Source organism: Mauremys mutica, chromosome 10, assembly GCF_020497125.1.
Source record: "Mauremys mutica isolate MM-2020 ecotype Southern chromosome 10, ASM2049712v1, whole genome shotgun sequence".
In the NCBI taxonomy this organism is placed as follows: Eukaryota; Metazoa; Chordata; order Testudines; family Geoemydidae; genus Mauremys; species Mauremys mutica.
In genome coordinates this window covers 84,222,280-84,236,660 of record NC_059081.1, presented here as the reverse complement: position 1 = coordinate 84,236,660, position 14,381 = coordinate 84,222,280, and the positions used below count along the sequence as shown (strand labels likewise).

General features: G+C 51.5%; 1 protein-coding gene across 1 annotated transcript; it reads right to left on the bottom strand.

Moving 5' to 3' along the window:
* Window positions 1–2,665: 2,665 nt before the first annotated feature.
* Window positions 2,666–13,997, bottom strand: LOC123343346 (zinc finger protein 135-like). Its single transcript, XM_044978416.1, has 4 exons — window positions 13,910–13,997; window positions 12,438–12,641; window positions 5,557–5,673; window positions 2,666–5,087 (listed from the first exon to the last, which is right to left on the bottom strand). The coding sequence occupies exons 2-4, from the start codon at window positions 12,574–12,576 to the stop codon at window positions 3,553–3,555; spliced, it is 1,791 nt and encodes a 596-aa protein (XP_044834351.1). The 5' UTR covers window positions 12,577–12,641; window positions 13,910–13,997; the 3' UTR covers window positions 2,666–3,552.
* Window positions 13,998–14,381: the final 384 nt, after the last annotated feature.

Genomic DNA, 14,381 nt, shown 5'->3' with positions numbered 1-14,381 from the left:
ATCATGAATTTGACTGAGTGATTCGCTGCAGCTATTTAAAGAGCAAAGGTTTTCTTTCTGTTTCAGATTCGGTAAAGGTTTGGAGTGGACTTAAGTACGGGTTAGGTTTCAGGTGGGGTTAGTTTTTCTTCCTGGAGCTGCCTGTCTAGCCACGAGCTCAGGTCTGAGAGAGGGGCACTAAAGTATGGGGGGGGGATGCGTCTTGTCCCACGGCACGGAAGAGGCAGTTTCACTTGTCAATGATGTGGCTCCTCTGAGCAAACAACATCTGCACCCCATTGGGAATATTAGTCCTATGGGTGTGAGTCAGGTGTATGTGAGGGGTGGTGCATGGGGGTGGGCACACAGGGTGCCTGGGGAAGTGTGGGGGGGCTGCGTGTCTGCTATGGGGTGCAGGGTGTTGGTATGTAACACACAAATCTCATCACAAAGTGGGAATCTTATCACAGCCTCTTCATCTACACAGCTCTGCTCCAGGAGAATGATTTCATGCTCAGCTTTAATAATACTTGCAGGTCCCTGTTACATGGCTACTCTGGCCTGGCCCGGCCCGGCCCTCAGATTTGTGGGATTCAACAAAGGTGTTATTCCCTTGGCCCATTCCTAGCCAGGCCAGTCCTGTGTGGAGTCCGCGATGGGTAGTGAGGATTGAGCTTGCACTGAAGCCTCTCCCACATCCAGCTTACTTACAGCGTCTCTTTGTGTGAGGTCGCTGATGCTGAACAAGGGCTGATTTCCGACTGAAGCTGTTCCCGCAGTCGGGGCAGTTATAGGGTGTCTCTCCTGTGTGGATTCTCTGATGCTGAATAAAGTTGGGGCTTTGATTGAAGCTCTTCCTGCACTTGCTGCATCTGTAGGGCCTCTCCTCAAGGTGGGTTCTCTGGTGACTGCAAAGGGCTGAGCTGCGACAGAAACTTCCCCCAGTCAAGACCAGGGGTCTCAAACACGTGGCCCGCAGGCTGCATGCAGCCCACAAAGTTATTTTCTGCGGCATGGTGAGCCTGGAGCCGTTTTTAACCCCCGAGCAGTCGAGCCAGCCCCAACGCTCCAGCACGGGCGAGCCAGCCTGATGCCGGGGAAGGAACCTCTGGTAAATGTGCAGTTTGCATTGCTATTGCAGGGACACATCTTCTCATTTACTATTCTTTATTTGTGTTACAAGTGATAGTGAAATAACCGCTCTACCACTCCTGGTTATCCACGTCTCATTCCCTGGCACACCCACAGTTTGTTTATGCACACAGCAATGTCCCGTGAATCCTCCAGAGATCTCAAGGATACTTTCCTGGAGGTAATCCGTAATCCTCTGCTGAAGGTTTCTGGGGAGGGCTGCCTTATTTCTTCTGCCACAGTAGGACACTTTCCCACCACTCAGCAATTATTTTGGCAGGCATCACTGCAGGCAGGGGCAGCAAGCTGGAAAACATGGCCTCTCCAAGCTCAGCCCAGACTGGGAAGAGCACATGGGAGTGGCATTCCAAATGTAAGAAAAAAGCAACATTTGATCCTTGCTGGCACGGAGTCGAGCATGGAGCCGATGCTGCTTCCCCATCGTACCTGCAACAGCCAGGTCCTTATCTGTCATTAACACCTGGCAAACCTCCTGTGGAAGTGAGAGTCAAGGGAGGACGTGCCTGCTGGCCTTTTAACTGCATCCCACCACAGGGCCAAGGCATCAAGCATGGAGGGCGGTTTCCTTTCAGCAAGCTCGCTCGTGGACAAGGGACAGGACATGCAGGAAAGGACACTGGACATGAGGCAAAGGCAAATGTGGGAAAAGGAATGTGAGATGTTTGGGCTTCTGGGATGAGTTGATTGTGCTGGGAAAGTTAGACAGGTGTGTAGGATGATAATTATCCTATGAGGTCACAGCTGTGCCTGTGTAGATCTAATTAACCTGTTAGTCGTTGCCTGATTGCCTAAGATAATTGTATATAAGAGCCTGCTGGAGTGGAATAAAGAGTTCTCTGCTTGTGACCACACTTGACTGTTAGACTTCGTTCCTGCTCCTGTGATGCAACAAATGGTGACCCCGATGTGATGCAACAAATAGTGATCCCGATGTGATGCAACAAATAGTGATCCCGATGTGATGCAACAGGCAAAGAGCTCCACTCCTCCTCTGGCTGTATCACCAGCCAGCTGCCATGACATATGGAGCAGCCTCGTTTGAATGAATGCCAGGATAGCGCAGCTCAGCAGTGTTTTCTCCCTGCTGCCTGAGAGCAGTTTGAAAATTGTGCTGATTTGCAATAACAAAAACCAGCAAAAAAACCAAACCAAACCAAAACAACAGCAGGTGAGTTAGGGGATGTCCGGCGAGGAATTATGGGCATCTGTTAGTTTGACCCCATGCCCCAGAATTCCAAGAGGGAACCCCTGGTGCACTAGGAGGAAATAAATCACACTCTTCATCCCCATCCCTTCTCCTCTTCCAACCCCCACAACCTTTTTCCTCTTTGATTTTGATTTCCTTAATTTTTACTTATTTATTTATATATGTGCCATAAAAACCAGTGTGCTGGGAATACACAGGAGTCCAAACAAGGGTAAACATCTTGGTCTTTTCTCTTTTCTGACGTGCAGTACTTTTAAACTTGTTCTAAATTTTGGCACCTGGAATTCCTTCTGTTTGTTATAGGAAAAAAAGATTGAAACTATTTAATAAATTAAAAAAATGCCATGACTTATTTAATATACACAATGTATTTATGTTAGAGAAGGCAGGGTCACAAAAATGTGGCTTGTGTTGGGAGCAGAAGCTGGGGAGGTTTGCGATGGTCCTTAGTTCCTGGGGGAGCTCATTCCACAGTCTCTGACTGTCCCCCGAGAAAGTTGTTTCATGCACACACAGGCTTTACCCGTATTGTAGGAAGTTCCATTGTGCAAAAGGAGCAAATATGTTGACGGTGGTTTTCATCCTGGAGCTGTAGATGGCGTTCTGTTTACCCAGGGCCCTGGACACGGAGATAAGGACTGAGATCTTGAACTTGCGTTGATGTTCTATGACCTGATGTGCCATGGTAGAAGATGTGCTGCAGTATTCGGTAGTAGCTGGAATTTCCTAAGCACAGATGAGTTCATGCCCAGGTATATCACCTTGCTGTAGTCCAGCCATGTAGTGACGAAGGTGTGACTGAAGGAGGCCAGGTCTTCATCCACTAGGATGGGATGGCGTCTCCTTGCAAACCGGAGATGATAGAAACTGTTACCTGTGGATGTTGGGGATCTCAGTGTCAGCAAGGGACCCAAGAACACCCCTAAATTAGAGGATGAATCGACCAGTTGTGGGTAATTAACTTAAATGTAGGAACTGAACAGAGGCTATCCAGAGCTACTTGAGAAGTAAAATCAAACCCAGTCACAAGGTGGATACCTTACCTCAGCCTCTTGCTCTGCGCAGCTCTAGTCCAGGAAGGCGATTTCATTCTCTGCTTTAGTAACTATGGCACGTCCTCATCACACCACCACTCCCGCCTGGCCTGACCTCTGAGAGTCCTGGGAATTGGCACAGGTGTTAGTCACTTGGTCCATCCGGAGACACGGACATTTCTAGTGTTTCTCTTCCGTGTGGATTCTCTGATGCCTAATAAAGGCTGAGTTGTCCCTGAAGCTTCTCCCACACCCAGGGCACTTGTAGGGCTTCTCGCCTGTGTGGATCCTCTGGTGTGTAGTGAGGGTTGAGCTGCGACTGAAGCTTTTCCCACAGTTCAGGCAATTGTAGGGTTTCTCTCCTGTGTGGATTCTCTGATGTGTAATAAGATTTGAGTGCCGATCAAAGCTTTTCTCGCACTCGAGGCATTTGTAGGGCTTTTCTTCGGTGTGTTTTTTCTGATGCTTAGTGAGGTCTGATCTGTCACTGAAGCTTTTTCCACACTCAGGGCATATATAAGGTCTCTCCCCTGTGTGGATTCTCTGGTGTATAATAAGGTCTGATCTCCGACCGAAGCTTTTCCCACATTTGGGGCAATTGAAGGGCTTCTCTCCGGTGTGGATTCTCTGATGTTTAGTGAGGTCTGATCGGAAACAGTAGCTTTTCCCGCAATCAGGGCACGTGTAGGGCTTCTCTCCGGTGTGTTTCCTCTGGTGCTTAGTGAGGTCTGATCTGTCACTGAAGTTTTTCCCGCACTCATTGCATTTATAGGGCTTCTCTCCTGTGTGGATTCTCTGGTGTATAACCCATTGTGATTGCCGAACAAAGCTTTTCCCACACTCGGAACACTTATAGGGTCGCTCTCCAGTGTGGATTCTCTGATGGTGAATGAGGGTTGAGCTGACAAAGAAGCGTTTCCCACAGTCAGGACAACTAAAGGGTCTCTCTCCTGTGTGCATTCTCTGATGTTCAGTAAGGCAGGAGATCTGAGCGAAGCATTCCCCACAGTCGGGGCATTTACAGGGCTTCTCTCCTGTGTGGATTCTGTAATGTTTAATAAGGTTTGAATGCTGCCTGAAGCTTTTCTCACAGTCAGGGCAACTGTAAGGTTTTTCTCCCGTGTGGATTCTCTGGTGAGTGATATGGGATGATCGCCAACGGAAGCTTTTCCCACAGTCATCACACGTGTAGGGTATCTCTCCTGTGTGCATCCTCTGGTGAGTAATGAGGGCCGAGTGGTGACTGAAGCTTATCCCACACTCACTGCATTTGTAGGGTCTCTCCCCTGTGTGGGTTCTCTGGTGTTTAGTGAGGGCTGAGCTGTCCCTGAAGCTTTTCCCACAGTCATTGCATTTATAGGGCTTCTCGCCAGCGTGGATTCTCTGGTGAACATTAAGGACTGATCTCCAGTGGAAGCTTTTCCCACAGGCACTGCACTTGTAGGGTGTCTCTCCAGCGGGGATCCGCGGCTGAATGGTTTCTTTGATTTTCCTAACCCCTTTGCTCCTGTGAGTGGATTTACCCCAACCCTCTGCTAACTGGATTCCCTGCTGTCTCTCTGGCCCGTGCCGCTCCTCACGGTTTTCTCCCTCCTCGGGGCTCGGGGAGATGTCCCCTTCAGATGTTCTCAATACTGTCCCATGTGGTTCCACCGGCTCAGGGACTTCCTGCTGAGGCTTCTCCTCCTCGTTCTCACTCACGGTCCCAGCACCTGCTGGGACAGAGAGAGAATCCAGACAGGAGTCAGTCCCTGTGCCGGGGGAAACTCTAGTAACGATTCCCCCTCAAAACCCCTTCCCCACTGGAAAGAAAGGATGGGATTGATTCTGCCTTCACATCCCATTGAGAGAGTCAGAGAAAAAGCGAGCGACTGCCAGGTGACTGGGAAACCATGACTGACGTCTCCCGTGAGGATGTGTCACCTGCTGGGGCAATCCTGGCCTGGGTGAGACAAGGCAGAAGAAACCAGAATAACTGCTGGGGAGATAAATCAATCAATCGGGGATGAATCCCCTCCAAACCTTCCCCAGAGCAGGGAGAAGAAGAGAGTGATTCTGCCTCCCCATCTCCTCCCTATGTGGACGAGAGAAGGGCTTTCTGCGGTCAGACATCTTTGGTGAAAACCCGTTAAGGATGCCTGCCATGAGAATAGAAAAGCAGGACCAGTTTCGCTGATTCCTCACCCGTGTGGATGTCTCCTGGGATCCCCCTTTCCTCACAGCCCTGGAGATCTGGGACCCAGGGCTCCTCTTCTCGTTCCAGCTGGGAGATCACATCAGGTTTGGAAACTGGACACCCTGCTGGGGGGTAGGACGACAAGTGTTGATCTTGTCCATTAGGGTCCGGGCTGTTAGTATTCCAGACCCAGGGTCTGAGCAGCCCACCCAGAGAGGTGCCGCCTTCTTCCCAACCCCACCCTACAGAGACTGGGCTATAAACGGTACAGGATCCCACTCTGCCTAGGGAATTGCCCTGACTTACTCCCCTGGGGAGCTGAGCAGAGCTGCTACCCTCTCCAGGTATCTAGTTTGCATCTAAGCCTTCATCACTGCCAATGAACTCCTCTCTCCATCCCCCTCCCCCATAGCCCTCCAAAACACAAGTGAGAACTGGAAGCTGTTACTTATGAGGGTGAGCAATTTGGGGTGGGGACTATCCCTATTTCTCCATGCAGCACCCGGCTCACCGCCCTGCAGATGTTTGGCCAGCAGCCTGCCTTGCACAGAGACGTATGAGTGCAGTGCAGACAGGGATCAGTGTGACCACATGTCTAGAAGTGGCGGCCTAGATGGAAATGACAATGGTGATGACTTTGATGAACCAGGGTTTTCAGTCCTGTATTTCAAGGCTAACTTCCCTAGGATTACCAATGATCAGTGTTTTTTCTATGTAAGTAATGCCTCCCTGTGTTCAAGTATAATTTAAAAAAGTTGATTTTTAAACATTTTCTCTATTAGGTATCTACATGATTGTTCTTGGTGTGTCATGTTTGGTACCATTGTGTTAATGGGAGAAAAGGCTTTTGAATGATACCCAACTCAACCCTTTCCCTATGACACTGTATTATCAAGATTTCCACTAACCGGAGGAACCTGGAAGAGGGAGCCAGGAGGGACAGTCAGTTCCCCCTTCCAAGCTGCAGAGAGCGACACCATGGAAATTACGGTTCTGTAGATTTTTATGAACCAAATGACACATCCCTTGCCTTTCTATCACGAACTTGCCCACGGAATACGATTGCACTACATTATGCTTCCAAACCATGTTGTTTGCTAGACTGAAAAGCCCTCCTCTTTTCCACTTGTAGGTATTTTTAGGCCATTATCAAGTCACCACTCTACCATCTCTTTGTTTAGGTGAACAGAGCGATCTTATTAAGTCTTGCACTATAAACCGTCCCTGGGATTTCTAAAGGTTGGAGAGTAAAACATCCTACATCGAAGTGTGTGGCACCCAACATGGAGGAATTCAAAACCTCATCTTGACAAATAAAGAAGAACTGATTAGAAAACATGAGTAAAAGTTAGAACAAATTAGCAGTAGCTTAGGTGTAAGGGACAGAATCATAGAAATGCAGGGTTGGAAGGGACTTCCAGAGTAAGTCTACACTGCTGCATTGTAAACACAGGGCTGCGGGACCCATGCGTGAGCATCCTCACTGAACTGTAAACCTGGCTTACAAGTACCGGACGTGGGTCTCGTTGCCATGCTAACGCGTCCGTACTGCACTCTGCACTTGGGTCTACACCTCGAGCTGCACCCATGCTGCACAATGACAGGGCTCTGCCCCTCCTCCGTAGCAGGGTTCTAGGCCGTGGGCCCCGAGAGCTTGCTGACCCACGTCAGAGTGAGGTGTGTGTGCGCAGGGAAGGGGGCTTTGAGCTCAGCCATGAGTCAGAGGCCTGGCCTAGTGCAGTCTGCCCTAAGAGATCAACAAGCCCTTCCCCCTGGGCAAGATTAAGTTAATCTAAACCATCCCTGCCAGGAGTTTTTCCAACCTCTTCTTACAACCCTCCAATGACGAGGATTCCACAACTTCCCTGCTAGGCTTCCCCAGTGCTGAACTATTCTTAGAGCCTAGATAGTTTTTCCTGGTATCTAACTGAAATCTCCCTTGCTCCAGACTACGTTGATTCCTTCCTGTCCTGCCTTTGGTGGACATGAAAAGCAATGGATTACCATCCTCTTTACAACAGCCTGCTAAATAGTTAAAGACTGTTATCATGTGCCCCCGGAGCCTTCTCTTCTCTAGACTAAACATGCCCGACTCCTTCAATGTTGCAAAGATTAGCATAATGGGAGGATATAACCCATCACACAGAGAAAAGAAAAGGCAAAAGTACGTCCCATATTTCTGGATCACGGTTTCATTAATGGCCTCTGTTTTGGAGTTATGATGAGGCAAATTGTCCAAAAGGTGCTACACAGACATTACAAAAAAGAAAGAGTGAAAGTCCAAGGCCACAAGGAACCATTGTGATCACCTGGTCTGAGCACCAGTGTAACACAAGCCATTAGAACTTCCCCCAAACAATTCCTGGAAGAGATCTTTGAGAAAAACATCCAATCTTGATTTTAAAACAGTCAGTGATGGAGAACCCACCCCGACCCTTGGTAAATTGTTCCAAAGGTTAATTACACCCTATTAAAAATGTATTCCTTATTTCCAGTCTAAATCTTACCAGCTTCAACTTCCAGGCATTGAAATAATAGAACCATAGGACTTCGGGGGACCTCGAGAGGTCATCTAGTCCAGTCCCCTGCACTCATGGCAGGACTAAGTATTATCTACAGTCTAGATTCTAGACCATCCCTTGTCGAACCTGCTCTTAAAACCTCCAATGATGGAGATTCCACAACCTCCCTGGGCAATTTGTTTCAGTGCTTAACCACCCTAACAGTTAGGAAGTTTTTCCTAATGTCCAACCTAAACCTCCCTTGCTGCAATTTAAGCCCATTGCTTCTTGTTATTCCTTTCTCTGATAGATTGAAGAGCCCATTGCTAAATATTTGTTCCCCTGTAGGTATTTATTAGACTGTGATCGTCACCCCCTAACCTTCTCTTTGTTAAGCTAAATAGATTGTGCTCCTGGAGTCATTCACTATAAGGCAGGTTTTCTAATCCTTTACTAATTCTTGTGGCTTTTCTCTGACTCCGCTCCTGCTTATCAGCTTCCTTCTTGAATTTTGGGCACCAGAACAGGACACAGTATTGCACCAGCACCAAAAACAGAGGTAAAATAACCCTCTCTGCTCCTACTTGAGTGTCCCCTGTTTATGCATCCAAGGATTGCATTAGCCACTGGACACAAAAGTCATACTGGAGCTCATGTTCAGCTGATTATCCACAACAACTCCCCATTTTTTTCCAGTCACTGCTTCCCAGGACAGAGCTCCCCCGCCCTTGTGAAAGTATGGCCGACATTCTTTGTTCCTAGATGTTTTCATTTATATTTAGCCATATTAAAACACATATTGTTTGCTTGCCCCCAGCTTAGAAAAATAAAAACTGGCTAACTGATAAATCTCAAAACACAGCTGTAAATGGAATCATTGTCAAGCATGTTTGTTTCAAGTGGGGTCCCGTCTTGGCCCTAAGCTATTTAACATTTTTATCAATGCTGTGGAAGAAAGTTTAAAATAATCACTGATGAGTTTACAGATGACACAAAGACTGGGGGAATGGTAATTAAAGAAGCGGACAGGTCACTGATACAGAGCCCTCTGGATCGCCCGGTGAGATGGGTGCAAGAAAACACTGCTTCAATATGGCTAAATGTAAAATTATACATCTAGGAACAAAGAATGCAGGCCCTCCTTACAGGATGGGAGACTATCTTTGGAAGCAATCTCTCTGAAACACAGTGTTGGGGTTACGGTGGATAATCAGCTTCCGGTGCGACACTGAAGCCAAAGTAGCCGTTGCACACCTTGGAGGCATAAACAGGGGACTCTCGAGTATCAGTAGGGAGGTTTTATCACCTCTGTGTTTTAGAATCATACGACCACTACTGGAATTCAATGTCTATTTCTGTTGCCAGCAATTAAATAAGGCTGTTGAAAAATTCAGGGTCGTTCAGAGAAGAACCATGAGTGTGACAAAAGGATTGATAACAGGCCTTATAATTAAAGCCTCCAGGAGCTCAATCTCTCCTGTTGATCAAAGAAAAGGTGAGGGGGAGACTTGACCGCAATCTATGAATGCCTACACGGAGAACAGAAATGTAACCACAATGGGCTCCCGGTCTAGCAGAAAAAGGTATAACAAGATCCAGTGGCTGGAAGTCGAAGCTAGACAAATTTAGACTTGACGTAAGTTGCAAAGTTTGAAAAGTGAGGGCAACTGACCCTTGGGAAAGACTCCCCAAGGGTTATGGCGGATTCTCCATCACTGGGAATTTTTAAATCAAGATGGGGCGGGGGTTGCTAAAAGATGTGCTCTATTTTAAACAGGGTGATTCAGGGGAGCGCCTATGGCTTGTGTTACACAGGAGGTCAGAGTAGATGATCGCATCGGTCCAGTCAGCCCTTGTAACTATGAATCTCTAAAGCAGGTTTTCCAGTCAACAAATCATTCTTGTAACTCTTTTTGAAACCTGCGCTAAGTTGACACCATCCTTTTTCAGTGTGAACGCCAGAACTAGACACAGCATCCATCAATGGTCTAACAATCCCATTTAAAGAGGTAATATTGCCTCGTTAGGACGTCTCCAGTCCCACACAAGGAGCCAGCCCCACCCTGGACTGGACATGGATCTCAGAAACACCAGAACTGCCCCTCTGCATCCATTCGAGCTACACCATGCAACACAGAACCAGCGAGCTGGGGTAACGTGCTTCTTCCCAGCTAGACTCAAACGCAGACATAAAGTCCTGCTAATCTGTGAAGTTACCTGCCAGAAATGAATGAACCACCCCAAATCCCAGCACGCGCTGAATGAAAACTCTACCCCGCCAAGAGGTCAAGGAGCAGAAAGATTCTCCAAGCATGACACTCACTTCCTGACTGACGCTATCAACATCTGGCACTGCAGAGCCCCATGCCAGGTCCTGGGGCACCTGCAGAAAGCAGGCAGGGATGGGGCAAACTGGAGCATTGACGATGGGGAGCCCCAGCAGAGATGGAGACTTTGGTGCAAGGAATTCTTGTAACCCTTTGCCACAGCTGCTGCTGCAGGAGGGAAAGAGACTATTCATTACACCAGCACTTGGAGTCTCCAACTGAAATAAGGGCCCTGTTCTGCGGCCACTGGTTCTTATATGGCCTCCACCATTACCACAGTGTCTGAGCAGCTCACAGTTTTTAATGTATTTATCCTTACCCCTCCCTTGTGAGATAGGGAGGGGCCATTCTACCCATTTTACAGATGGGGAACTGAGAAACTGAGACCCAGGGCTGGATTCACAAAAGGACTTAGGTGCCCAAATCCTATAATCGGGCCCCACTGAGATCAACCATATCCCTGCTCAGCAGCTGCTGAACCGCATAGGCCCCTAAACTCATGCAGCACCTACATTTTTGGAGTAAACATTCTCTAGGCACCTCTGAGCACGCACAGTGCAATCCCTCACCAGGTGTCCAGACGGGCATAGGTGCAGGAACTAGGGATATGGGGGGTGCTGCAGCACCCTCAGGCTTTACGCGAGGCTCCACTCCCAGCCCTGCACCTTGGGGTCCCAGCTCTGCGCCTGCCCCAGCTGTGGCCCCAGCCTGTGCCCCCTTACCCCTATCCGTGTCGGCCCCTCCTGGCTCCACAGCCCTGCTCCCAGCCAGGATGGGGCAAGGAGGGGCACAGCACCCCCACTCTAGAAATGTTCCAGCACCACTGCAGATGGGGAAGTGTCAATCTGGCAAGTGTCCCCAGAGCTCGCCTACCGGACTGCATCCCTATAGACAAACTTCCATACAACAAGCGGAGGGAGAACTCCCTCCCAACTTTTAGCCCAATGGTTAGGATATTCCCCTGGGCTGTGGGAAACCCGCCACTCTGTCTATGGGATAATCTGATGCAGGTCTCCTTCAGTCTCTCCCGCTGAAGTGTTTCCACTCTCCTGGGAGGATGGGCCGGGATGGGATGAGCTATAGATCATTGAAGAAGTGCCTGAAACTGTGGCTGTCCTGAGCAGATGGCAAGGGCTGCATCTGATCCCCCTTTCCTCCCCTTCCATTTTCCATTTCCCCCCACAATGGATAGAGTTCTGGCCACGGCTGCCTAGAACGTTGGCTGGAATTTTGGAACGGATTAGATGCAGCATTCAGTAACTATTGTGTTACAGTCAGACAGAGAAAAGTCTTCCAGTTGCGCGTAAAGCCTTTGTTGTCTCAGCAGGCTACTTCATGAACCATCACTCAGCACAGGAACCGAGCCCCTCTCCCTGAGAGGAACCCTTTTGCAGAGATCAGTCATGGCCAGGAAAGGATACCAGGAACAACACCCTCCTTCCAAGAATTCAGCACATGGGCACAAGAGATGTCCCTGGAGACACTAATGGTAACTGGATCCTGTCCCATGACTCTGGGATGGGGGGGATAGATCAGTGGTTTGAGCATTGACCTGCTAAACCCAGGATGGTTGTGAGTTCAATCCTTGAGGGGGCCATTTGGGGAGGGGGTGAGACCAGATGATCTCTCCTGAGGTCCCTTCCAACCCTGATAATCTATGGTCCATGCCCATCTGGGCTGGTGAAAGAGAGCTGAGAACATCTGGGGCCTCCCCCTAACACAGCTGGCAGAGATGGAAGATGTGCAAATGGAGATCAAACACATTTGAAAATCTGGCCAGTGAGGACTTAGGCAGAGCTGAGCCAGAAAACACTGGTCCAATGGCTAAGGGGCTGGAAGACCCACAGAATGGTGGAACCAGCCTTGGTTTTTATATCCCTGAATTGCCTGTCACATGGGAGGGGATGTGGAGGGGACAATGTCTTGCACACAAAGTCTGTGGATTATCAGATCTGATCCCCCTGAAATCTGGGGGACTAGTTAAGAAAACTGCACAGAAGCTGACCCCTTTGCTTCAAAGACCACCCAACTTCCAATACCCGAGGGGACAGGAATCCTTACCCAGCCAGGTCACAGTCTCATAATTCTCCTGCATGACGTCCCTGTAGAGGGCTCTCTGACCCGGGTCCAGCAGGGCCCATTCCTCCTTGGAGAAACAGACAGCCACCTCCTCGAAGGTCACTGGATCCACTGCAGCCATTTCTCTTCCCTGGCCCTTGGAAGGGTGGGCGGATCCGTAGCACAACGTGGATATTATTTTGCAGCCTGGCAGGAGGAGACAGCAACTGAGGACGTTTCAGAAGGGCTTTTAGTCTGTTTTATACCCCAGCTCGTCCTGGACTTGTCCCTGACAGACAGACCGTCTAGACTCTGCCATACTGGTGAAAGGCTTGAGCCAAGTTTTCAAAAACAGCAACCTAACGGGAGGTTCTTAGAACCACGCTCGGTTCTCTCAATAAGTGGCCTGAGTCCGAAACGTGCTGAGCCTGACACATTAGGGTTCCCGTCAGGGTGCCCAGGACTGCTAGCAATCAGAGCATTTATTCAGCTACCTGAATATGGATTGAGAAAATGAGCTGTAGACCAGGGCCGCCCAGAGGATTCCGGGGGCCTGGGGTCTTCGGCGGCGGGGGGCCCTTCCGTTCCGGGACCCGCCGCCGAAGTGCCCCGAAGACCCGCGGCGGGGGCCCCCTGCCACCGAAGCGGGACCCGCCGCCGAAGTGCAGCCGGGTCTTCGGCTGTAATTCAGCGGCAGGGGGCCCCCGCCGCGGGTCTTCGGGGCACTTCGGCGGCAGGTCCTGGAATGGAAACACCCCCCCCCAGTCGCCGAATTACCGCCGAAGACCCGGCTGCCCCGCCCTCTGGGCGTCCCTGCTGTAGGCTTAGGGAGACCAGATAGAAAGTGTGAAAAATCAGGAGGGGGGGTGGGGGTAATAGGCACCCATATAAGAAAAAGCCCCAAATATCAGCCCTGTCCCTATAAAATCAGGGTCACCCCATATAGGCTCCACTATTTAAGGACTCGGTCCTGTAGTACCCGCAGCACAGGCACGGCCCCTGCCAGCGAGGAGGGCGCTGTTCCGCGCGCTGGGTGAGGGGACGGGGCCACTCGTGCTCACGGGGGGCGGGTGGGTCAATAGCGGCCGGGCAGGAGCGCACAGGCAGTAAGTGTCACTGGGCGGGGAACCGTCCGGCCGGGAGGGCCCCGCGGAACGCGCTACTGACCGGGCCCCGGGAGGAGAGGGGAGGGGCGGGGCCCCGGGACCCTGCGGGGGCCGCGCAGCCCGGGCGAGGGGGCGGCCCTGCTCGGGCAGCGGGTCACCGGGCACATCTCCCCTCCTCCCCGGCCGGGCCGGCCGCCCTGAGCCCGGGCTGCCGGGGGGGGGGCCGAGCCTGGGCAGCGGCTGCCGGGAGCTGATGGCGGAGCAGGACCCCCCCGCCCGGCCCGGGGACCGGCGGGGGCTGCAGGCCATGGGGCGGGGCGGGGCCGGGACCCCCCCCCATCGCTCCTGCTCCCCCCGCCCCTCCCGCACCTGCCGGCTCCGGGGCGGGGCTGGGCCCGGGGGGGGGCCGTGTCCGCCTCTCGCGGGGAGGCAGCAGCGGCCTCTGCCCGGCTCGCGGCCCCGGCGAAGGCGGGTGGGGGGCGGCGGGGGCCGCTGTAGCGCACTGCGCCGCTGGCAGCGCTCACCGAGGGGCGGGGCCTGGAGGGAGCTGCCCCCCCTTTCTGCCCCACGGGGGGGGGGGACTCGGTGCCCCCCCCCCCGTGCCGGGATTTGCCCCCTACACCCTCTGCCAGCGCCTCCCTCCTGCTCCTCCCCCGCCCCGCGCCCCCGGCCAGTCAGTTCCGGCCCCCCCCGCCTGACCCCGCCCCCTGTGACCCCGGCCAATAGCAACCCGGGGGAAGGGCAGGGGCTTCAGCAGATGAACTGCGCATGCTCCGTGCAGAGCGCTGTACTATGCAATACCCGCAGGGAGGCTGTGGAGGGCGGCGGGGGCGGGGGAGGG